At 42.8% G+C, this 25700-nt stretch overlaps 1 protein-coding gene across 1 annotated transcript in view; it reads left to right on the top strand.

Moving 5' to 3' along the window:
- PCSK5 (proprotein convertase subtilisin/kexin type 5) overlaps nt 1-25700 on the top strand; it is a 447761-nt gene that overhangs the window by 385004 nt on the left and 37057 nt on the right. The window contains exons 25-27 of the mRNA XM_027105664.1: nt 16329-16371; nt 17686-17822; nt 18667-18867. Coding sequence (XP_026961465.1) covers nt 16329-16371; nt 17686-17822; nt 18667-18867 — 381 coding nt within the window. The remainder of the gene's footprint in view (nt 1-16328; nt 16372-17685; nt 17823-18666; nt 18868-25700) is intronic.

Genomic DNA, 25700 nt, shown 5'->3' with positions numbered 1-25700 from the left:
ACGTACACATTTAGCGAGTAAGTTTGCTGTCTCACGTGGATGTGGTTTGTGGTTCCCCAAAACAATTACAATAGTAACATCAAAGATCACTGATCACAGATCACCGTAACCAAAATAATAATCACGGAAAAGTTCAAAATAGTGTGAGAATTACCAAAATGTGGCACAGAGACTTGAAGTGAGCAAATGTTGTTGGAAAAATGGTACCAATAGACTTGCTCGATGCAGGGTTGTCACAACCTTCAATTTGTAAAATGTGCAATAAAATGAGGAGTGCCTGTAAAATGTTAGAAAAACCACCCAAGTCTGCGATCCTGTAAAGAGAAGGAACTGGTAGCACTTGGTGTCTGTTCAAGCCACATGTTTTCTTCTGATCTATAATTTCATGTGATACCTATCTTATCATGCCGGTCCATTTTCTAGGCATTTAGAATGTATAGCTTCCAAAACTAGCACAAAGACAGAAAATTTCCTCAGACTTTTCTTAGGGTGTATTAAGCGTAAGTCCTGGTCAAAGAAAACACAATTTTCAAATAATCCACTAATTTTAGATTTAATAGTTCTTAGACCCTGAAGTGCTAGCCTAGTGCTTAGAAATACCCATACAGCAGGCTAAGTAAATAAATATACAGCCTCACAAAGGTAGCACAGCTGTCAGCCAAAATGTTAGACGAATGAAGTAATTAGTCCATTGTAAAAAATAATTACATGTATTTACTGCATGTAGACAGAATTATTGATAACAATGGGCCTACAGGAGTGATCACGATGGGTTGGATAAATCACAGGTGTCTCCAAATGATTCTAAATGTTTGCCTATTTAATTCTCATTGCAAAATAAGCCCTTTCATCTTTGATAATGTTGGTATAGAACACCGGTGTTTGGGGAGGTGTGCTTATGGAAACTGAATGCTGTTCCCTTCTATTCACATACCAAAATATATGAGGTTTTGAGCCTTCTGTGTTCAAGCCAGCCCCACTTCCATCCGTGCCAAGTTTTTTTAGAAAATACTGGAGATTCCTAAAACGTATTAATGCTTTGGAAAATTGCTCTCATCACCAATAAGAAGCACTCATGCACTCAGGCGCCCACGTGCGCGTCCATCATTTGACAGCGTCTCATTCAATAGTGTCTCAAGAACCAGGAATGAAAATAACAATGGCTCTCCTACCAGGTCGGTGGCTTCTCTCAAAGTGAAGAAAGAAACGCTGAGCATCTCATCCATGTAATTTGTGACCATTAGAAAGACTGGTACATGCGCTTTCGTTTAATCCCTTTGGACTAACAACATAGCCCATCTGGAGCATAAAAGCTCTAAGCCTAGAGAAAAGAGACAGCACAGATGAGCAGTTTCCACGCAGTTTCTCCATTCAGAGGTGCTAATAAGGAAAAATGCCGAATTACTATGATTACCCGTGACTTGAACATAGCTTATCACCTGCCAATATGAATGAAGGCCCCTGGAGGGCTGGGAAATGGCTGGAAGAACAATGGCCTTGGAGACAGAATCTCTGTGGTGTCTGAAAGAGGAATCTCAGCTGACTGCAAGACGGTCTGCCTTATAAAATGGAGCTCTTTTCTAAGTGAACCCTGCAAACTAGTCCTGGGGTGTTCCCATGCCATGGAGAAAGAAAACAGAAGAGCTTTCACAGGACAATCAGGCCCATAAAACATGAAGTGAAGACAGAGCCAGCAATTATCCCAAAGAATCATACGACATAACCAATCGAAGACACTTCATAGTGAGGCCAAGCTCTCCTCAAATCTGACAGATAATTGTCAGTCTGCTTTCTACTTTATGTGTTATTGTGTAGACTTAATTACACTGTGAAATCCCTCTTGTTTTCAGACCTAAGTGCCACTGGAATGCTGTTACAGCCGTCACATGAGATTCATTAGGAAGAAGAGTTTGGCTTTGTAGGGACTGGGCATTTAGCTGTTCCATGGAATCTCTTCTGTGTCATCACAAAGCCCCTGTGTTAAGGCCATTGTAGGCTCTACAGCACAGCACCTCCAGCCCTGCACGGCCCCACAAGCCATCATGTCTCAGGGGTGGCTTGCCTCGCTGGCAGGTGCTAAGCTTTTATTTTTCATTATGATAATGGGCTCATTTCCCCATGAACTGTTTAGATTAAGTATTGCCGCAGCCTGAGTTCTCTTTTACGGTCAACTTTTCACCTTATTTACTGCAGCACCAAAACAGCTAGGATTTGTTTATTAATCTTTGTTCTCTTTGGGGATGGCTACAAGGAGAAAGGGCTCTCGGAAATTTGAAGAGTATTACCTTTTTGTTTAGTAATTCATTGTCCGTCCTCACAAAACCTGCATACAGGCTTGTGGGTGCATTCACATACACACACGCACGTGCACACACACACACACGCACACGTGCACTCGCTCGGGGAGCCCCTACTCTCACACCATAGACACAGCAGCGTTCTAACATGTGACGGGGGGGTGGAGAGACTAACTGTATGCTGGAGACCAGGACACGTGCCCTTCATTAATAGGTGGAGGAGCAAATAACATAGAAACGTTTCTCATCTTCCACTACCTTCTCTAGATAAATCAATGTTGTGCTCACAGTGCTGCTTCTAACATTTTTTCAGCTTTTTCCTAATTCCTATAATCCTCACCTCAGTCTAGTACATTTAAGAAATCTTGAAAAACTACCACTTTTGGAGAATGTGCTCAGACGGTCTCTCCCTTCTTCTCGCCTAGCCCACCCCACACACGTACACATGCACACGCTCAGCTCCAGGTACTGTGTTCCTCTGCACCTGAGAACTAATTCCCTTCTTATTCTAAATAACATGCAGAGTGTTATTGGAAAAGCTCACGCTGACAAGAGTTGCTGCAATATCACCGGTTGCAGGGGATCATGTGTGTGGATTTGTGTAGTTCTTAGTCAGAGCCATAGTTTCAAGTGTGCCTCCTGTGAACTCCATTCTATTGAAGAAACACTGTAAAACGTAGGGTTTTGTTTGTTTGTTTTTTGCGGTACGCAGGCCTCTCACTGCTGTGGCCTCTCCCACAGGAGAGGAGCACAGGCTCTGGACGCGCAGGCTCAGCGGCCATGGCTCACGGGCCCAGCCACTCCGCGGCATGTGGGATCTTCCCGGACCGGGGCACGAACCCGTGTCCCCTGCATCGGCAGGCGGACTCTCAACCACTGCGCCACCAGGGAAGCCCAAGCCTCTTACACTCCCACAACAGTGAGAGGCCCACGTACCGCAAAAAAAAAAAAAATGTAAGAGGCTCTTTTATTTTTCTTCTTTAAGAGCCTATCACACAGAATGCTTCCAGATAACAGGACTTGTTTACACAAGTTCTAGTTTGCTTACACAGGTGAGCAATTTGGGCAAAAAGTAATGACCAGAAAATATGTCTGTTAGAGAATAAATTTTGTTTTTCAGCAGTTTGTTTCTGTTTAGGCAACAAAGGGAGATCAACTTATGTTGTCTTGGTTTTCCCTTTTTTCTAACGATGTATTTAGCTGGAGAGCTTCCCTGGATGCTGAGGTTGTGAAATGTACCTCAGCAGAGTCAAGAAATGAAAGGAAAGGATTTTCCAACTCCTAAAGCATAGGGTTTTGGTGGGACTGCATGCCCAGTCCCTCTGCCTCCTCCAGCTTGGCTCCTGCAGCCCGCACACCGCAACGAAGAGCAGCCCCTGCTCGCCGCAACTAGAGAAAGCCTGTGCACAGCAACGAAGACCCAATGCAGCCAAAAATAAAAAATTAAATTTAAAAAAAGGATCCAAAGGATGGCTCTGTTTTGCTCCAGGCAGTTTAACTTTGGCGGAGTATCCTGACTGGAGATTCCAAGCAAAGTCTTGAAATGAAAACTGCAATGATGAAATATCCCGGGGAGCCCTTCTGTACGGGGCGGAGGGCTCTGACTTAAATGATTTGGGTAAACTGTTGGTGCAAAGTCCAGATGAAGTGTCCCAAGGCTATGGCCTGGACAGACATTCTTTAGCTGACAATGTGATGTGGGCTTTTGCTAACTGGTAGAGGGATCAGTGGTCTTATATATATATATATATATATATATATATATATATATATATATATATAAATTTATTTATTTTATTTATTTATGTTTGGCTCCATTGGGTCTTCCGTGTTGCACGCGGACTTTCTCTAGTTGCTGTGAGCAGAGGCTACTATTCGTTGCGTTGCATGGGCTTCTTATTGCAGTGGCTTCTCTTGCTGGGGAGCATGGGCTCTAGGCGTGCAGGCTCAGTAGTTGTGGCACACGGGCTTAGTTGCTCCGCAGCATGTGGGATCTTCCCAGGCCAGGGATCGAACCCATGTCCCCTGCACTGGCAGGTGGATTCTTAACCACTGTGCCACCAGGGAAATCAGGGATCAGTGGTCTTAAATAGCATAGTAAGCCTGCATATTATGGTCTTTTAGAATGAGTGTGGGAATATTTTTAAGCAAGGATGTGTAATCTTAAAGAGAGGTGGAGTGGAGAAAATAGAAAAATCACTTGGAATTCACAGAAGCAGAAGTTTCCAAATCTGCATTTGTTCTCTATGATCTTGGACAAGACTTGGTGCTCAGTTTACTCATCCTTAAAACGAGGGGCTTGGACCACCTTCAGTTCAGCCAATATATCAAGCACCTTCTACATGCTGTCACCTCCCACCTGTGTCCTCAACAACCGCTACTCCTCAGTGTATGGCTGCAAATATAGTACCACTCAGCTGCTCAAGCCAAAATTCCTAGAAACCATTATTTCTCCCTCTCTCTCTGGGCTTTGTTAGGAATACCTCTCTCCACAGTTCAGAAACAAGTGAGCATTAAGTTTTGGCAGGGGTGTCATGCGGAAAAAAGATAAAAATATCAACTTGATTGTTTATAAGGCCAAAGTGGAGAATGTGTATTAGAGCTACAAAAAAAATGAGCATCCTAACACTCCTCCTGCCTTTATGAAATTTCCCATCTCAAGCATGCTGCATCCCTTCTCCCAAACTCACCAATCACACGGGACAGAGCATTCCTCTTCCCCTTAAAAAGAAGTAGGCGAACTAGACAGAAGGACTGGTAGCTATCTTTCCAATATTTTAAAGAGCAAGGCAGAAACACAGAGAAAAATGGTGGACCCTAAACACTCAGTGTATCACTGCATTAGTTTCCAAGGGCTGCTGTGACAAAGAACCGCAAATTGAGCTGGCTTGAAACAACAGAAATGTGTATTTCTCACAGTTCTGGAAGCCAGAAGTCCAAAATCAAGGCATCAGCACAAGTGACTCACTTCTGGTGGCTCTGAGGGAGGCTCGTTCCTCACCTCCCTTGCTTCGGGTCGTTGCTAGCCATCCTTGCCTTCCTTGGCTTATACCTTCATGACTCTAATCTCTGCCTCAGTGGCCTCATGACCATCTTCCTTCTGTGTCTGTGTGTCTGTCTTCATGTGCCTTCTTATATGGACATCAGTCATTGGATTTAGGGCCCACCCTAATCGAGTAGGACCTCATCTTAACTTCGTTATTTCCAAGTAAGGTCCCATTCACGGGCACCAAGGGTTAGGACTTGAATAAATTGTTTGGGGGGACATAATTCAATCCAGTCACCCAGTCATTTCTACTTCCTAAACATTTTTCACTCTGCCCACTTCGACCCACATCCATGACTATACTTTAGTTCAGGTCACGAACACAGTTCACTTGGATGCTGCAATAGTCTTCTAACTGGTCTCCCTAATTCTACTCTTTCACTCTCAAAATCCAGTCTCTATACTGCAAAAATGACTTTCTAAAATTTAAACCTGGTTGTGACAACTGCCTATGAATTTAAAATGATTTCCCACGGCTCTGGGTAAAGTCTGTATCCCTGAGTGTGATGTAAATCTTCTTCATAATCCAGCCACTGGTCTCTTCTGTCTTCTCTCTCCTGTCTTTTCCTGCTTCCTCGAGCCCTAACGTCTACTCTTCACTCTACCTCAAATTCTTTGCAATCCACTTTTGTACTTTTTGCATTCTTTTATTTAAAAACCTGTATGTTTTTAAGGCGAGGGCATCTATGCTGTATTCTAACAAGAGTTTGCCACTCCCTCTACAGTTTCTTCAAGGAGAATCTCATGAGCCCTTTTACTTAAGGAATTATTTCCATATATTTAACTCTTTCTACCTCCAGGTCTTTCCACGTAAAAGGGTCCTTTCTTTCTCTCTCTCTCTCTCTCTCTCCTTCTCCCTCCCTCCCTCAAACTCATTTTTCAGGTCTCATCTAAGCTGTCACTTCCTCAGGGAACACCCCCAATATACACCCTATTTTCTTCTTCGTAAATCTTTCACAATTCCGTTAGTTAGTAACACTGATCACACAGCACTCATTACAATACCTTTTCACTTGCTGCATTGCCCCCTAGACGCTGAGCTCCATATTGTACGGGAATTAGTCATCATTGTAGCCCTAGCATATAGTAGAACTCAAAATATATTTGTAGAAGGAATGAATTAATGCTGGGCATATCGCTAAGCTCTAGGGTTGCAGAGATAAGTAAGATATATTCCCTGACTACAGCAGGTCATTAATAATTCACAATATCCCAACTGAATAAGAGTGGCAGCATCAATAAAAATTTAACTGGAAGCTCAGAAAAAAAGACTCATGCTTTTGGAAGAACTAGAGGACTCAAAAGAAATGAACAAAAATGCTTCATACTCTTAGGACGTATAAGCTGGGCCTTGAGCTTAAGTTCCCTTCTGGATCTTATATGTTATGAGTCCAAGTCTTTCATCAAAATTTCAAAGAACTTTCTGCCACTGTTTTAGTGTCTTTCTGAAATGACTGATGCTCTCATCCACCAACTTTTCATATCCTCTTCTCAAAGCATTTTCTTTCTTCTTCTTTACTAAGTCTCTTTATTTTTCTTCACAGTCTAAGAGCTGTTCGTTGTCTTGGTTATTCTGCAATTTTAGTATGATGGGTCTTCTTGCAGATTAAAAACATAATTATATGTTTATGCTGTTTCTTGGGACTAATTCTTAGTATCTTTTAACAATTCTGTAAAATTCCCAGGTATTCTATTATCTTTGAATATTGTCTCTTTCCCATTCTGTTTGGTTGGCCAAAAACTTCTTTCAGGTTTTTCCATAACATCCTACGGAAAAACCTGAACGAATTTTTTGACCAACCCAATATTATCTTTTTGGAACTTTGATATATGTTAGACCTCATTGTTTCAACCTCCATTATCTCTCATCACTCTTTCCTGTTTTCTATCTTTTTGTCTCTCTGGACTGAATTTTCAGTCTTTGTATCTATCTTTGAGTTTACCAGTTTTCTTCCTCTTATGCCTTATCTGCTTAACCTATCTATTGAGTTTTAAATTCAAATTTTTTTGTCTCTCTCACTTATAGAGGTTATATTTGGTTCTTTTCAAACTGTTTGGTTACTTTTCTGTGTTCAAGATGCTCTTTTATTTCTTTAAAAATATTAAATATTTGTTATTTTTATATTCCATGTCAGATAATTTCAAGATCTGTAGTCTCTGTGGGTCTGATTCTGCTGTCTGTTATTTCTGCTGACTTTCACTCAGAGCACCTGATTTCCTTATGTTTTTAAACTGTGACCATTCTCCTTGAATGTGATCATAGTTTGAGATCTGGGTTAAGATTACCTTTCTCTAGAGAGGATTTGCATTTGCTTCTTCCAATTGCCCATGGATACTACCTACCTGGAACTAGCTTAAATTGAGTTTGCCTTTTGAGGTGTTTTAGAACACATAGATAAAATGAATTCTGATTAAAAACTCTACGTAAGATCCAGTGTGTGGTTACAAATTCTCAGAGGAGGTTTGCTGTTGATATTTTAATCTATCCAAGGCTAAGACCAGGGTGATTTTTTTTCTGTCCTCTTCTCCTGGCAAGTTTATTTTTAATTCATCCTTACACTGAAACTGTAGTCCTTGGGTTCCCATTTCAGTCTTGTATTTTATCTGGCAACCCTAACTATAATAAGAATGCTCTGAATTTCTCCATTTAAAAAGAGAGATAAAAGCCTAATTAAGGGGGAAGAGAGAAGAATCATAACTGGGTTTCTCTCGGGCCCTAAACAAATATTTCTGCAGTGCTCTAGATTAAAGGTTCTTTCATCTATTTTACATTTTGCCACATCATGATGTCTTCTTTAATTAGCTTTGTTAATTGCTGTCACCTTACCAGATTGCAAACTCCTTGAGAGCAAAGATTGCCTTTCTTTTCTGCATCTACTCCTTACAATACAAAAAGCAGTGTATGGACTGCTTTCCATTAAGTATGTGTTTATTGTTCCTAAGTCATTTCACTGCCAAGTTCTCCTCCTTTTCCATCCACCCAGGTGCTCAAGCCAGAGTCAGGGAATCATCCTGCCTCCCTACCTCTCACATTTTGTCATCTGTTCTTCTATCTTTTTAATTTCTCTCAAATCTGATGCTTTTGGCCACACTGCACAGCAAGCAGGATCTTAATTCCCCCACCAGGGATCAAACTCATGCCCCCTGCAGTGGAAGTGCGGAGTCCTAACCACTGGACCACCAGAGAAGTCCCGAAATCTATTTTCCTTCATGACTGCAGCCACAGTCTTAGTTTATCTCTAATCATTTTCCCTCTAGTATATTCCTTAAAAGGGTGTTTCTCAAACATGTTACATGGAATCATGGTTTTGCATGATTTAATAAAGGTAACCATAAAATAAGTTATTTTCTAATACAGCTTCTCATGGCTTCCTATTACTCTTAGATTAGAATGCAAAACTCTTACCTTGGCCTAGAAGACCATATTTGATCTGATCCTGCCCTTGAACCTGGCCTCGTATCCTGACTCTCTCCCTTTCTCCTTATTCCCTTTAGCCCCACTGACCTTCTTGACGTTCCCTGAACAGATCAAGCTTTCTTAGCCTCTGTCTGGAACACTCTGCCCTCAGAACTTCACATGACTAACTCCTTGTTACCATTCCAATCTCTAGTCAAGTGTCAATTCTTGAAAGGCTCTCTCCCAACTAGCCAATCTAACACTTCCCTTCTCCACTCTAGTCTCATCACTTCTAACCCTTTATCTGAATGTGTGTACTTATTTATGTCTTCCTTCTTCATTCAATGCCTATTTCTGGAGCATCTGCTATGTGCCAGGCAATACTGTTAGTATTAAGGTACAGAAAAATAAAACACACTGACTTCATAGAGTCTGCATTTTAGACTTCCATGAATGTATGAACCAGCCATGTTCATACATTCATTGAAGATTGATATTTACATTCTAATAATCATCTGCTTTTTCTTTTCTTGTCTGTTTTCCCCCTAAAATGTAAGCTCCAGAACGAATGAATAAGTGAATGAACATACAGCTGTAGTGAGCAATCCTCACAGGAACTCAGCTGTGTATATCCAGCCATCGCTTCTACCAGCTAGTTGATTTAGAGAAGGATGGAAATCCATAAGCAGCTTGCCTATTATGCTATTCCATTGCTGGAATCAGGAGACTTGGTAAAGACTAAAGTCGAACAGAGAACTGAGCCTTCTTTAGCCAACATTTGTAGCCAATGATTTAGATTATTTATTCATGTCTCTTCTACTACTGTGTCCCTCCAGTGTGTTGTGCCCCACTGTCAGCTGCACTATTAGCATTACTGCCAATTCAAATATTTATTCATTGTCCTTGGACACTATTGAGGACAAAATGACTGAAAACCATCAACAGTCCCCCTAACCAAATACTTTGTATCCCAGCACCACTGAACCTTCCAGAAAAAATCTTCTGCTTTGGCGAAGCTGTCAGAGGGTCCATTTCATATTTGAGTGTTCCCTATTTGAAGCAATTTTAAGTGCAAAGCAGGTTTGGATTATGTACTTTCTAGTGCTAGGCTTATAATTAGTTGCATTCTTTGGGCCTATAAATCTCTTAACCCAGTTCATTTTCCTTGGGTAGATTGAAGAATTTCCATGACTCGCCTACAAATTTGTACAGCACTGTGCAGTAACTAAGTACACATTTACTCTGGGATAATATGCATTATTGACAATGTGCTTAATTATCTCCCTAAACAATTTAAGTACTGGCTGCTTGTAATGCTGTCTCTCTCCTCAAAGGGAGCAGTAGTGCATCTCAGTAGGGGGTGGACATTCTGCTGCTGCTCCAACAAGGCTGCAGGTGCTCATAAAGGGTGGTTTAAGAATGGTTGGCCCAAGTGACAGCCCTCCCTGACTTAGGGAGTCAGAGGCAGAGCCAAGAGCAAGCCCATTTCCTAGTCGTCTGCCTCCTTTACAGAGTCCTATCAGAAAAACAATTCGTATTAAAAGTGAATTTTTTAAAAGGAGTTTATACAAACATCTGCCACTGTTTTAACCACACCCCATGGAAGAACGGCAGTCTTGTCCCAGTGATGTGGAATTAGGGAATGCTGAGAAACAAAATGGAAAGATGAGAAAACAGAAGTAGGCAGGAAAGGGACAGAAAATGAAGAGCAGAACCAAAAGGCCAGCTCCCTTGGGGGAGATCCGTGGGAGGAGAGTGTTTCCGAACACGCGGCCCAAATGACCCCTAGAACTCGTAACCCGAGCACTTTCTTTCTTCCCTTAATAGCATTTTTGATTCTAATTAATTCCATAACACACATTTATTAGGAAAATATGGAAACATACACAGACACATAAATGAGATAAATCACACATAACTACTATTAACATTTTAGCTTTTTCTTCTGATTTTTGATAAAGTTGTATCTATACAGATAGATAGATAGGTTACCCATGTATCTAGATATAGATTATCATCCTTTTTTCCCTAGCCTATCTTGAAAATATTTTCATACCTTTAAACACTCCTGAGAAACAAAATTTTAATGGCTGTGTACTAGCCCATCTTGTACAAATGTACCAGATTTTTTTTAACCTATTCCCAACAGATGAACTTTTAGGCTGTCTTTTGCAGGGATGTAAGTATTGGTTATTTTCATCTAGAAAGTTTGTTCTGGGAATAAATTTATGTACTAAAGCTATAGTGGGTGGTGGAAAGGTGGAGAAAGTAGAATCTAGCCCTATCACTCAAACACGTTCATTCATGTCTATATTTTCAACTTTTCCTCCACCCCAAAAGTGCTAGGTGAACAAGCTGATTAGAATTATATAGTCTGTCTGTAAATAAGGGCCAGAAGCCAAGTGCAGGGAGTCCTTATATATAAATATATGCATATGAGTGAACCCATCAGAGAGTCACTCCTTTCAATTATAACTTTAAGGAACCAAACGTAAGACATATTCTTGGAAGTTTAACATATGAAGTCATTAGCTCAGATGTGGCTTTTGGTTAGGTGTGGCCTGAGTCAGTGGTCTTCAAAGAGAAGTGTGCAAGACAATCCATTGGGCTGCAGAAAAATATAGAGCTTGTATTCAAAATTATTTTTAGGTTATTCTCTTAAACGTTCTATTTTAGCATGCCTTTTTTTTGCGGGGGGGGGCTGCATTGGGTCTTCGTTGCTGTGCACGGACTTTCTCTAGTTGGGGTTAGCGGGGGCTACTCTTTGTTGCAGTGCGCAGGCTTCTCATTGCGGTGGCTTCTCTTATTGTGGAGCACGGACTCTAGGTGCGTGGGCTTCAGTAGTTGTGGCACATGGGCTCAGTAGTTGTGGCTCGCGGGCTCCAGAGAGCAGGCTCAGTTGTTGTGGAGCAAGGGCTTAGTTGCTCCGCGGCATGTGGGATCTTTCCAGAACAGGGCTCAAACCCATGTCCCCTGCATTGGCAGGTGGATTCTTAACCACTGCGCCACCAGGGAAGCCTTAGCGTGCCTTTTTCATGTATGTAAAATATTCATGCAGCAATACATATAAATAATTCACACACACATATATGCATTGCAGGCACCTGCTAATTTTTTTTTAAACCATATTTCAAAAAACTATGGGGACTACTGCTTTTGATTTGCAGTATTATGGAGCTCGGAGAGTTATGGGAGCTAGAAACCTATAAAGTATGGCTGGAGCATCAGTTTGGTCTAATGCTTTGCCTGAGTGTGGGAGGCACTGGGAAGGCAAGTAAAGCCCCAAGTTTGGTCAAGCCTAGGGTATAGGTGATTGGACCTGTAAAGGTGACTGAGCCCAAAAGTCGAGATCACCTGAGAAAAGCAAGCCTCTAAGGTATACTGAATTACAATGAGGTGGGTGCTGTTTTATGGCACAGATGTGGCCTAAGAGGCCAAGGTAGAAGGACCCTAATGAGTCTAGGACAGCTGAGAAGAGACTGAGGTAGGTGAGAGCTTAGGAGCCTCCCAAGACTGCAAGTTTAACATGCCCATTAGTCTAGCATTCTAGGCAGTAACCTAGTAGGTCTTTGCAGTAATGGGACATGGGACAGATAGGTTTCAATAGGCAGTAGTAGAAGGAAGCCTGGCTAGCACGGGGTATGGACAAAGTCATAGAAGCCTAAAAATGTATTTTGAGAGAAATAGCCCAAGGCAAGTTAGGAGCACCTTGACATTAACTTTTCCCCACAGTTTTACAGAGACGCAATTCTGCCTAAACAATATATCTAAACCCTGGCTAATTCTGGCATATCTAGATACTATACGATAAAAGGCTAGTCTTGAGACACCGAGTTTCTTCTGTCTCCCTCAAACGAAAAAGAAACATACAATAAGAAACAAAAATTTAGAGAAAGCAAATTAGAGTCATTTTAGATTGTACGTATTTTTAATTACGTGACTCAAAGTTTATGTAAACCATAAAAATAAATGTTTTTCTCTGGACATTTTTAAATGTTCAATTCCAGCTCAAGTTTAAAATATCCCTTTTCCAATATAGTTTGTAAGTAAGACGTACAGAACTCCTAATGTGGTCCTAATCCACCCCTATTCGATGGTGAAGGCTACAGGTATTACTGAGAACAAAATAAAATGTCAGAGGACGTAAGTTGACCACTGAAGGTGACACTGACAGCAGGAGTCAATGTCTCCATGGGGACAGTGCATTTGTGGTGAGTTCCAGCCCTGCTGGTCTCCAAGGAAACAGTGGAAAGGTGACGCAGAGAATCACGTAGCTCTGTCCAGACAGAGTGGACGCTGTAGTCCTACTCACCCCACCCCATGAAAATGAGACAATGAAACAAATTTTCTCAAGAAATGAAGGCTGTATCCCCATCTTGGCAAGCCATCTGCTCGCACATTCTCCTTAGCTGGGATGTGAGCAGCTGAAAGCCAGTGGCTGCTTCTGAAGGCTTTTTTTCTAAAAGTGGAAGTCTCTCTCTGAATTCTGTCTGAACTTGCCCCATCCCTCCTCAAAATATGCTCTCTCAGCTCAGAGTTTGACAAGATCAAATAACCAGAGCTTTTTAAATACCCTGTTTGGGGTAAAGCTTCCAAGACAGTTAACAATTCTAGCTTGTTTACACTCTTCAAACACCACCCCTTCACTCCTCACCGCAACACACACACACACAGATTAGAAGTCAGGAAAATTCACCTTCCTCCTTAAGCCCTCCTTACCAACCAAATGCCAACTTGACTTAGAGTCAATTTCTAGGTTTGGAATTGTTACCTTTCCTTAATCCCACAGCAGCTGCCTCTCAGTGGTCAAGCTAAATCCATTTAGCTTATGTTTGACTTGTGGATATTCTGTGGTAGAAAAATGTTTCTAAATAACTCTTAATGCTTTAGAACTGTTAATAATGAGAAAGACTAGTGGGCATTCATGAGCTGTTATAAGACAGAGTTCCCGTTCTATGCCTTATTCATTTATGCAAACTGTTGTAAAGGTACCAAGTTCACTGTGCAACTGGGCTGGAAAAGTCCCTGGACTGGAGATTACATTGGTATGCACATTTCTGAGGCTTGGTTCTGTTTCACATTTTCATCACTGACCTGCTTAAGGGAGCAGAGAGCAAACTCATTAAGTTCCTAGATGGGAGGGATGGTCAGAACATTAGAGAACAGGATTAGAATTTCCCTAGCCCTTGCCAAATTAGCAAAACTGTCAAATATGTTCATCAGGGACAGGCAGGGAACAGGAAAGCTGCCCAAATGCAAGCCGAGTAGTAGCAACTTATTTAGGAGCAGAACTGAAAAGACTGTAGATGCAAGCACAGACTAGGAGCAGGAAGAAAACTTACCCAGTATAACCACTAGCGTTCATCGGGACCTTTGCACGCCCTTAAGATGGATTCAGATCCCCAGTCAATGGATTGTAGAAGCATAAAGCCCTCCCCCAAGAATTCTAAGAATTCCAGTGAGTTTTCCTTCTCGTGGCACCTCTAAATTCAGATTCCTGATTCCATTTAGTTTCCCTGGTTTGTGATTCATTTCACTGTCCTGCTCTAGTCACCCTATAGCAAATCACATTGACCCAGACATAAAAACCATTTCCCTCCCATGAGCAAACCACGGCCTCCTGCAGAAGGGCCTGGCTATCTCCTTGGTTGTCTTGACTCTTGTTTAATCCTTCCGATTAAACTTCTATCCCAAGTAGCTTAGCAAGATATTTTCCTACATACAGACAGTTCTCTCCTTTAGAGGAACTCTGGGACCAGCTATTAAGATAATAACATTTACACCTGCATTATCTAACAGAAGCGAACATGACAGTCATGAGCCAACAGTGCTTCTGCCAAGGGCCGGCACATATCTTCTGTAAAGTAAATAAATACTAGATAGTAAATACTTTCTAACTCTACTGCAACCACTCCGATGCTATAACATGAAAGCATTCGTACACAATATGCAAACAAAAGGGGCCTGACTGGATTCGGTCCCCGAGTGGGCCATAGTCTGCCAACTCCTCCAAGACTCAGCTTCAGAATCTTAGACTTTCGGGGAGCTTAGCAACCGTGTTATCCAACCTGCAGAAGTCAGCACCCAGAAAGTAGCGTGACGCTTACGCGAGTCCACAAGACAGGTAAGCCAGGGTTAAAACTTCAAATTAGAAACAGGTAGCCCAGTTCCCAGGCCAGCCTATATCATCACTAGGCTATTTCCAGAAGGTTCTAAGGATCCCTGCTTACGTGGCAAAACATCTTCTAGAAATTCTCCACTATAACTTTGGCACATGCATTAGTCGTAGTATGTGTAAGACACAGTAGTATCGTCTTGCGGCACCTCGAGGAGGAGGACCCAAGATGAAAGTCTGACTAAAGATGCGGGTGAGGGGCTTCCCTGGTGGCGCAGTGGTTGAGAGTCCGCCTGCCGATGCAGGGGACACGGGTTCGTGCCCCGGTCCGGGAGGATCCCACATGTCGCGGCTGGGCCCACGCGTCTGGAGCCTGTGCTCCGCAATGGGAGAGGCCACAACAGTGAGAGGCCCGCGCACCACAAAAAACAAACAAACAAACAAAAAGATGTGGGTGAGGTTGACTCTACCACCAAGGGGCAGACTTCTTGAAAACCAGAGTAAAGCCTAGAATAGATTAGGAAGGAAAACAAGGCACAAAGTTCAAAGGACATAATTTTATTTAGTTTAAATAAAGTTAAAGGTGACATAAATCCTCATATACCCAGAGGAATGTTTCCAAAGGAGCAATTGTTTTCCGTCTCCTTTTAGAATGAAAAGAGCAGAACTGGAGTATAGGTTAGATCACAGAAAGAACTTAATGGAGGTAACCCTGTTACTCACGAGAATTGCAGGCCAGAGGAAGTCACAGAATTGTCTTAATAATTGGATCTGGGAGTTGGCATCTTTCAGGGAGGGACAGGAGGGAGGGAAATAGACTGAGTCAGTGATTCTCAATGTCCTTTCTGTCTCATTAAATCCCCTGAAAGCTGTAGGAAAGAGCCCTTCTCTGAGCCAACAGGGACACATTGAATCATTGTATTTAATGAGAGCAGGACTGTTTCTTTAAGAGGGTGGTGAAGTGCAGAACACAAAGTGGATACTGTATTGGAAAAAAATAATTGTCCAGATTTCAAAGGAGCTTCCCAAACGACACTCCCTCACATTGGCAGGCATTTGGGGTAACTCATGAAAAACCCACCACGCGTGGTTGGAAGCTTGCAGCCCCTTCCAAATGTGTGTGTGGACGTGCTTGACGCCTTTACCTTGGTAGTGGCCAGGAGTTTCTTCCCGTAGATCATTCTTGATCAGCAATTTGAAGACCCCGTAGCTTGGGCCTATTCCTCCTTGAAAGTCAGGGCCAAGTTTTTATGAGAACTCTTATTTTACTAGCTTTGAGAAAGATAAATCCTAGCGTACATCTTGTTACTAATTAAAAATGGTACAATCTATTCAAATATCATTTCTTGACAGTATATTTCACGAAACTATCCCACAAGTATTTGTCTCACGCCACAACTTTTCCAAAGCTTGGTTTTTCAAATGGTGAACTCTTGACGATGATTATTTTTTATTATTATAATTCTTTTCCAGATGATCCAGGAACCTGCACATCGTGCGCTATGGGGTATTACATGTAAGTCTGGTGTTTTTGGGTTTTTTTTCATGGCACTAACTCTTTCTGCAGTTTAAGCATTACTGACTTAATCCTAAATCCAGTGATTAAAGCAAAGAGACCCTGCAGCCTGAAGCAACTCTCCCCTGTCAGGCTATTAATGAACAATCCTTGCATTTAGCAATAAGAGTGCAGCTGTTTTCTTGCCTTGAAAGGAGGTCCTCTCCTTCCTTGGTCCTGGAAGTCACCCAGCCTGACACTGGTGTCTAGGAATCTTGCCATGGGTTACCAAGATTCAGACCTTGCTGTTTATGGACAGATTTTAATAACATACCTGACCCCAAGCAAGCTGTTTCCAAATGTCTGCACGGAGACCTCATCCTTAAAGGGAGTCAGACAGTCCAGGATGAAGCCAGGTGTTTCGTTAGTTCTTTTTTTTATTATTATTTTTATTTATTTATTTATTTTTGGCTGCGTTGGGTCTTTGTTGCTGCGCACGGGCTTTCTCTAGTTGCAGCGAGTGGGGGCTACTCTTCGATGCGGTGTGCGGGCTTCTCATAGCAGTGGCTTCTCTTGTTGCGGAGCATGGGCTCTAAGCTCTCGGGCTCAGTAGTTGTGGCACGCAGGCTCAGTAGTTGTGGCTCGTGGGCTCTAGAGCGCAGGCTCAGTAGTTGTGGTGCATGGTGTTAGTTGCTCCGCGGCATGTGGGATCTTCCCGGACCAGGGCTCAAACCCGTGTCCCCTGCATTGGCAGGGGGATTCTTAACCACTGCACCACCAGGGAAGTCCGTTTCGTTAGTTCTTAATCCTCCCATGAGTAATGAGAGACACGCACCACTAGGTTAAGTGAAATGCAGATAACCATCACCCCCAAAGTTCTCTGTTAAAAATCTACAAATCAAAGATGGTATGTCTCGGGCTTCCCTGGTGGCGCAGTGGTTGAGGGTCCACCTGCCGATGCGGGGGACGCGGATTCGTGCCCCGGTCCGGGAAGATCCCACATGCCGCGGAGCAACTGGGCCCGTGAGCCACAACTACTGAGCCTGCGCGTCCGGAGCCTGTGCTCCGCAACAAGAGAGGCCACTACAGTGAGAGGCCCGCGCACCGCGATGAAGAGGGGCCCCCGCTCGCCGCAACTAGAGAAAGCCCACGGGCAGAAACGAAGACCCAATGCAGCCAAAAATTAATTAATTATTTAATTAATTAATTTTTTTAAAAAAACACTATAACTTCAAAAGAAATGATGTGTAGATACATACAAGGAGATTAAATTATGGTGATAAAGAGAAATATGTCAACACAGCTCATGGAAGAAACTCCATCTTCTCCCCCCAGGTTCAAACACCAGTGTTATGAAACCTGTCCTGAGAAGACCTACAGGGAAGAATCTGAATGCAAGGCATGTGATACAAACTGTGGCAACTGCGACCAGGATGAATGCTACTGGTGTGAAGAGGGCTTCTTCCTCTTGGGTAAGCTCAAAAATGGCATTGTACAAAGTGACAGCAAGGCTCCAGGGCTCCACCCAGAAATGGGAGAGCTCCTCTGATCAGTTTTGGAGTCCTCCTATGCCTCTTGTCCAAGGAGGAATTTTAATTTTGTTTGAAAATAAACATTAGCCAGGACTCCTTCTTTCTGCTTTTATTATTGAAGCATAGCTCCTATTTCAGTAATTAATCTCAAGTGTCTCTAAACTGATGGAAAGGAGAGTGAATGGAGGGGAGGGAGAGGTGCTCAAGAGAAATGCTTTGGAGTTGAAGTCACCTGGAATATTTAGAACATAACTCTTTCCTTGACACTTCATCCACGTTATATATTCCTTGCACTGTAAAAATTAAATGAGATCTTTTGTCTTCGATTTTGGTCAATTCATTGACTTTGATGGAAATGAATCGTTAGGAAAGACAAATACTGTGAGCCTTCCAGTTGAAGAGAATAGTCCAGGTTCTTGAATGTTTGTGGCAGAGAGAGTGGCGCAGACAGCCCACAGCGACCTTCAGAGATTCTGTATGTAGAGATCATTTTATTTGCAGTCTTTCAAGGCCTTGAGGACATGAAAGCTTTTATTCTATGCTCCTAGCCCTTTGAGCTGATAGCCAACTTGAATTTTCAGTCCTCTTTTGGAGGACTTAAAGCGTTGGATTTATTAAGACACGATTCTTGGTTGAAATAAGCAGATGCCACCATGGTTTCTTTAAAAACTAAAACATGTTCCTCGGCCTCCCTTCGGCCTGGTTAGAACTCGGCCCTGCGTAGAGCACCAGGCTCGGCCAGCCAGGGTCATGCTTCATGCCTCCGTTCTGTGTCCTCATGTAGGCGGCAGTTGCGTGAGGAACTGTGGCCCTGGCTTCTACGGTGACCCAGAGATGGGAGAATGTGAGCCCTGCCACCGAGCCTGCAAAACCTGCACCGGTGTTGGCCGCAACCAGTGCAGCAGCTGCGGAGAAGGGTTGCAGCTGCTGCATGGGACGTGTGTGCATCTGGCCCAGACCCAGGTGGAAGGCAGATTCTGGAATGGTACGGACCTCCCAAGAGAGATTGCAGGTGTCTAGCTGACTCCTCTGCCGCCCCACCCCACCCCCAAACCCTTGCTTTCAGGATACCCAAGAGATGAAGGTTGCCAGTAAAAGAAAAGCCTGGAGTCCCAGAGCCCCTGTGATGCTCATTGCGGGAGAGGATAAGAGGCTATGGCTGGCATTTGGCGAGGAGGGAAAACCCAAAGGGCCACTGATGAGTGATCTGACCATTTGAGTTTCCACCTGGGTGGAGTAGACCGCAGAGCATGTAAAGAGCGTCAGAGAGAGAAATGACTACCATTTTCTCAAAGATTTCAGAATAGCTTCTATCACATTCACTTATCTCTTTATTAGAAAAGAGATAAAAGAAAACTACCAGTGGGATAGCTTGTCCAGTTAGACAAGGAAGAATCACTCTAAATTATGGGAACTTCAGCTGAAATGACTGATCTTTCTGGCTGGATTATTAGACCTTGCCATCATTCAAGCTTACCTTTTAAAAGTTGCCCCTCTAGTTGAAGATGGGGAAAGTGGGGGGCTTGAGAAGGAGCGGGAGGGAGGAAAAGTGTGGGAGCTTGGAATCTAACAGTAAAGGCCTGTGTGTATTCGTTCCCACCTGAGTCTTCAGAATTGGCCTCCAGACCCTGAAGCCTTGGTCGCAGGCTTCCTGGCAAGGTATGACAACCTTGCAGTGACCTCTCCATGCCTGAGGTGGTTAAAAAACAAAATCCTCCTCCTGCTGGAAAAATCTGACTCACATTCTATGCAGAGACGTTCATGAAAACAAGAGATGCTCTCCGTTTTGATTTCGAGGCGAGGATTTGTTTAAAAAGGTCATTCCAGTGCAGAAGCAACAGCAGCTGAAAGCAGGTCTGCTTGGGATGATTCTTCTAAGAGCTGGAGGGAAGGATAGATCTGGGGCAAGAGAGAAAAGCCTCTTGCTGGGTTTCAGAGGAAGGATGTCCACAGCTGCTGTCTACTTCGACAGTGTCGCATATGTGACTTAAAGGAAGAGCAGCTCGGAGACCATCACAAACCCAGCAGCCAAAGGCCACGGAGAGCACTGGCCGATTTCAGAGACACGGCTAGGAAGAAAATCATTCACTCCAGACCGGGATATCTTCCGTGAATTAAAGCTGAACCGAAAGGCTGAAAACGAGTTTGTCTGGCATTCAGGCATTTAAGAGGCAGTGCAGGCCAAGAGAAAAACAGTCTGGTGGTGTGTTTCTAGCTCAGAACATCTGTATTTTATCTGGTGTCCAGATGATGAAAAGGTCCGGGGAGCCAAGAGTCAGAGCAGATTGATTCCCCAAATGATTACACGTCCCTTTCAACTGGACTACGCACTTCGCAAGCAGAAATCAGGCCTTGATTGCCCGCCCCCCTCTGTCGAAGCATCCCACCTACCCCTCTGCATGTTCTACCACCAAAACGTAATGTTTCTGAAGAGAGGAAGGAATGAGTCCACTTGGGGATTTAATACTAAGGGATTCAGGAAGCAGATGAGAATGTTTCTCACGGCTGGACGAAAGCAACAAACTCAATGACATGGCTGCACTCTCCCACATCTGTGATCTGGGAAATAAGACATGCAGACTATGAACAACGAGAAAAACTTAGCTGAGCAAGGTAAGACCAGAGCTCAGCTTCCCCAGCATAGCTTAGGTACCGCCGAAATGGACAGTAAATGAGAAATGGACTCCACAAGGCCCTGAGAGTATTTGAGCCAATGCCTACATTTTTCTCCTGACTTCGTTTCCTTAAAAAACAGGGTTGAGGTTGTAATAGGAGAGCAGAGGGTTCCAGAGAACAAGCACTAATTAACCGCACCTCTAAGATGATGGAAAGCAGATTGCAGTCATCCTGGGTCAACTCAGAGGGAGCCCAGACAAATCAGAGTGTTTATGAGAGAATGGTGCTACCTAGGTGGTACCAGCGAAGTGTTGTGTTGTTTTTGTTGTTTTAAACACAGATTCAGATCCAGGTAGGGCAGAGCAGATGGGACAAACTTTAGCCCATTTCTTCACCCACACGACTGCCAGTGGAAACAATAAGCTCATGCTTGCATCTGAAGACTGTGACCACGCCCACTGTCTATATCAGCATGTGTCGGGGAAATGCCCTTGAGATAAAAATCCAACTAGAGTCCACTGAACTCCTCTCTTAATAAGGTGGCTACTCATGATGAGAGTGGTGAGGTTGACAGGTCATCACCCTTTGTCAATTACCAGCTGAGCCTGGGAATGCCTCCTATCCTTGTCCAAGGATGGAGATTTTCCTGCGCCTCATACCACAGCTGACAAATCCTCCAGCCAAGACCAAGTAATCTCCAGAGATTCTTCCTGCCACCTAAAAGTCACTGCACAAAAGTATAGATCAGGCTTCCCTGGTGGCGCAGTGGTTGAGAGTCCACCTGCCGATGCAGGGGACGCAGGTTTGTGCCCCAGTCCTGGAAGATCCCACATGCCGCGGAGCGGCTGGGCCCGTGAGCCATGGCCGCTGAGCCTGCGCGTCCGGAGCCTGTGCTCCGCAACGGGAGAGGCCATAACAGTGAGAGGCCCGCGTACCGCAAAAAAAAAAAAAAAAAAAAATAGATCATCCCCAGATTCCCTGTCCCGGTCACTAACTAATATATTGTGAAGATTACTTAGGCCAATGTCCCTGCGTGGCAATAATAGAACCAATGTTAAACAGGCTGCTGCCAATGGCATCAGCAGTGACTCAGGCAACACGCAGAGCCACCGTTGGTGAAAATGTTCAGGGGTGGCAGGCCACGGGCTTTGAAAGAAGATGGTGGCTTCAGCTGGTTTCCTGAAACCATTGTTGGGAATGGAAACAGTGTACCCTATTACTGTTAAATCATTTGGGTTTTCTTAAGTGGTTTTCTCCCTGGTAGTGCTGGAAAGTCTTCGGAATAATTCCTGCACATTTCCCCTACCCACCTATTTCCCTCATTAAAACCACGTTTGTAGCAGGCTCTAATTACATATTCTGATGGGTAGTCTAATCTACAAAGCACAGACATGGTAAATTAACTTTTTATCTTTGACCACATCCTAACAATTTATCACTAGCCTGTCTTTCGATCTTAATTCCTATGCTCTGAGAAAGACTGAAATCCCAGAGTCAGTTACAAACCCTGGAAGCCACTCATGCGTGAAAAAAAAATCTCAATAGTGGGGAGATATGTTGCTTCATAGTAACTGAACTTTAGAGAATTTTAAAGAAACCATGAGAATCTGGTTTTTTTAGAAGGACTTTGTAGATGTGTACGGTTGCCTCACTTAACTTACAAATGAGAACATGATTTTTACTTAATTAACCAATCACAACTCAGAGTGCAGAAAATACATGTTTCTGGGCAGCTAAGTAAACTTTTGGCCTAGTGGTATGAAGGAGCCACATGTATCTTCTTACACTGAGTATTAAACATCCAGGAATTTTATGAGTGGACCATTAAACCATTGCAACTTAAAATCAGCTATGGTGGGAATATTTACACCACAGCAATTGGTAAACAGGAGGACTCAAGTTTTTGTTGTTGTTTCGTGTTCCAAAGAGCCATGTTACCAGTACATCACTGCTTTGACCTCTACCAAACTATTTTAAATCAAAGTGAATTACTAAAACATCTCTCTAGTGAACGTAGGCTTTAGAATTCGGCATACCTGAATTCAGATCCTGGCTCTGTTCTTTACTATCTCCATAACCTGGAGCAAGATATTCATCCTCTCTGAGCCTCAGTTTCCTCACCTATAAAATGAGAACATGAAACTGCTTCATACAAGGTCCTTTGGAGAATTGAATGAAAGAATACATATAAAGCCTGCAGCACATATGATGCAACAAAAGTTAATCTATTCTCTAACCCTTTAACCTAATCCAGTTTTAACCCATGAAACACTAGTTCACTTTCAAAACTGCCTCCTTGAGCTCATGAAAGAAAGCAATTTGGGGGCCTACGGAATAATACAGGTCTGGGAAAAATAGTCCCAGAAAGAAGGGCAACTGATGGTCAGTTGGGATGCCTAATAGCCAAGTTGAGTCCTGACTTAACCAAGAATGTGTACAAAGATGATAACAGCAGTTTTACTTATGATAACAAAAAAAAAAAGAGAGCAATCTAAAAATGTAACGAGAAAAAAATGAAGGAAATTATGGTTCATGCAAATACACAAACCATTAAAAATGTTTACAAAGAATCTTCATGGCAAGAGAAAATGCCTATAAGATGTATAATATTAAATGAAAAATGTAGGTTGGTATTATATATGAAGAAGATGTAAATGATTACATATATATGCACATATGTAATGATACTCACACATTCACTATAAAGATGGGAAATCTATATGCCAAAGTATACACAGTACACATTTCTGGGTGGTAAGATCATGGGCAAACTTTATGTTCTTCTTTATCTTGTTTGCATTAAAAAAATAAAACACTTTATTTTTTTTAATAAAAAAAGAACCTGTGCCCGCTGCAAGCCCATCTTTGGTGAAGAGCCCGCTGCAGGAGCGACGAAGGTGGAAGTTTCAAATCAAAAGAGGTAACAGGGAAATAGGGAGGAGAAGACAATCAAATATGAGGAGAGTCTCTGTGATGTAGAAACCAACCCGAGAAGCCGGGCAGTGAGGAACAAGCAGGCATGCAGAAGTCGTGAGAGAAACAGAGAGAGGAGGAAAACACAACACAAAATATAAGTGGGCGCCCAAAGGGAAAGACTGGGAGGAATTTCATCAGTGGAGACTTCTAGAACATACAAGGACATTCCTGAGGTGCTAAGTGCTTATGCTTGGGAGAGGCTATCAAGAAAATCCTCTGTCCTTGCAAATCTTTAAGAAAAGCACCATTTGCCTTCCCAGTCACTGCAGCCTTGTTTGAAATAGCAAAGATTGGAAAAAACTAAATGGCTACCAATAAGAATAGAAAAATGAAGCATGACACATCCACACGATGGAATACTATGGAGCCATCAAAAAGAATGAGGACGTTCTTTATGTACTGATAAAGAATGGTCTCCAGAATACTGAGTTACAAAAAAAAAAAAGGCAACATGATAAACATTGTGAACAGATAAAGTTTGTATAAAAAGGTTGGAGGGGGATGGGGAGAGAGGGAAGAGACTTCACGGTATGTGCCTTTTCTGCATTTTGAACTATGTGAGTATTGCTTATTTGATTTTAAAAATTTTAATTAAGAACCCCTGTTTTATAGGATTGAGTTATAGTCATTTTTGAAGGATGGACACTACATTTTCTTGGTCAAGGTGATCTTTTTTTTTTTGAGGTGGGGGAGGTCTTGTTCAGTCTAGAATTTCTGGAGTAGCAAAAAGAGAAACTATGATCAAGGTCAAATTTTACTTGTTGACATTAAGTCTCTAATCTTTCATGATAGAAGAGCTCTGGCTGGAGATGACTTTATCCATTTGCTGACGCCTGATTGCTAACTGTGTGTGCAGAGTACCCTCTAGTGGAGGAATGAGGACATTACAGAATTTTATACCAAGTATATTGGAGTAAAATATCCAACTGCCAGAATGTGAGATACGTATGTGTAATTACAAATGCATGTATATGTGTAAATATATACATTATATATTTTTAAATATGATAAAATTAATGAAAACTTTTATCTTTTTAAATATAACATTTTAGCATAAAAATGATAAAAGTCAAAACAAAATCAACCCATGGCCTTGATATATAATAACGATTTTCCAGGCGCTCAAGAGCTAATGAATATTATTTTGTTATTATTCTTTGAATAACTGCTCTCAGAAAGTAAGCATCTTTTTTCCCCCAGCTTAAATGAGATATAATTGACATACAATATTGTGTAGGTTTACCGTGTGTAACATGATGATTTGATATATGTGTACGCTGCAAAGTGATTACCCCAATAAGGTCAGTGAACACATTCATCATCATCACTTTCGTGAAAATCTTGGGACTAGCATTGCTCTGCACTGGCTAACTGAACTCTTAACAAATCCCCCAGGGAGAGTACATCAGTCAGTGGTCTACTGGAAAACCAGTACAAAATTTTCTCTCCAAACTAGGAAACAGCTTCCACGCAGAACGGCAGGACCGACAGTCATTTATATCCATGTATCCATAGCTATCTACCTTCCTACCTACCTACCTAGTTTTCTCTGTAGCAAGGCTCAGCAGTTTATTAACCATGAGTGCCATCAGAGAAACCAAGCAATGCCTCCTGGTGCCACTCCAAGTATGGAACGAAAGAGAACGGGAAATAAAACAGAAGCCTGAGAATGGGGGTGGAATGGTAACAAATGAGGAAATCGGGAGAGAGGAGAAAGGAAGGAGGAGGATCCACCATTTACTGAGCCACTCCGTGCATGCTTCACAGGTTAACTCACTCTGGCTTCACAGGAGTCCTGTAAGGGAAGAATCATTCGCTCTCATTTTAGAGACGTGGAAATTAGGACTCTGAGAGTTTAATTACTGTATCCATGGTTACCCTACCGGAAGCAGCACAGCTGGGATATGAAGGCAGGTGTGACTAGAGACTGACTCTTGGGAGGAGAAGGAAGGAAATGAAAGGCAAGAGAATAGGAAGGAAGGAAGGAAGGAAAGAAGGGAGGGAGGAAGGGGAGGGGAGGGAGGGAGGGGAGGGAGGAAGGAAGGAAGGGAAGGAGGGAGGGAGGGAGGGAGGGAGGAAAGAAGTAGAGGAGGGAGGGAGGGAGGAAGGAAGGAAGGAAAGAGGGGAGGAAGGAGAGAGGGAAGGAGGGAGGAAGGAAGGAGGGGAGGGAGGGAGGGAAGGGAGGGAGGAAGGAGGGAGGGAGGAAGGAGGGAGGGAGGGAGGGAG

Source organism: Aethalodelphis obliquidens, unplaced genomic scaffold, assembly GCF_003676395.1.
Source record: "Aethalodelphis obliquidens isolate GAN/ISIS:26980383/991018 unplaced genomic scaffold, ASM367639v1 scaffold7, whole genome shotgun sequence".
NCBI lineage: Eukaryota > Metazoa > Chordata > Mammalia > Artiodactyla > Delphinidae > Aethalodelphis > Aethalodelphis obliquidens.
Note: the sequence above shows the minus strand (reverse complement) of the source record. Positions and strands in the feature narration are given on the sequence as shown.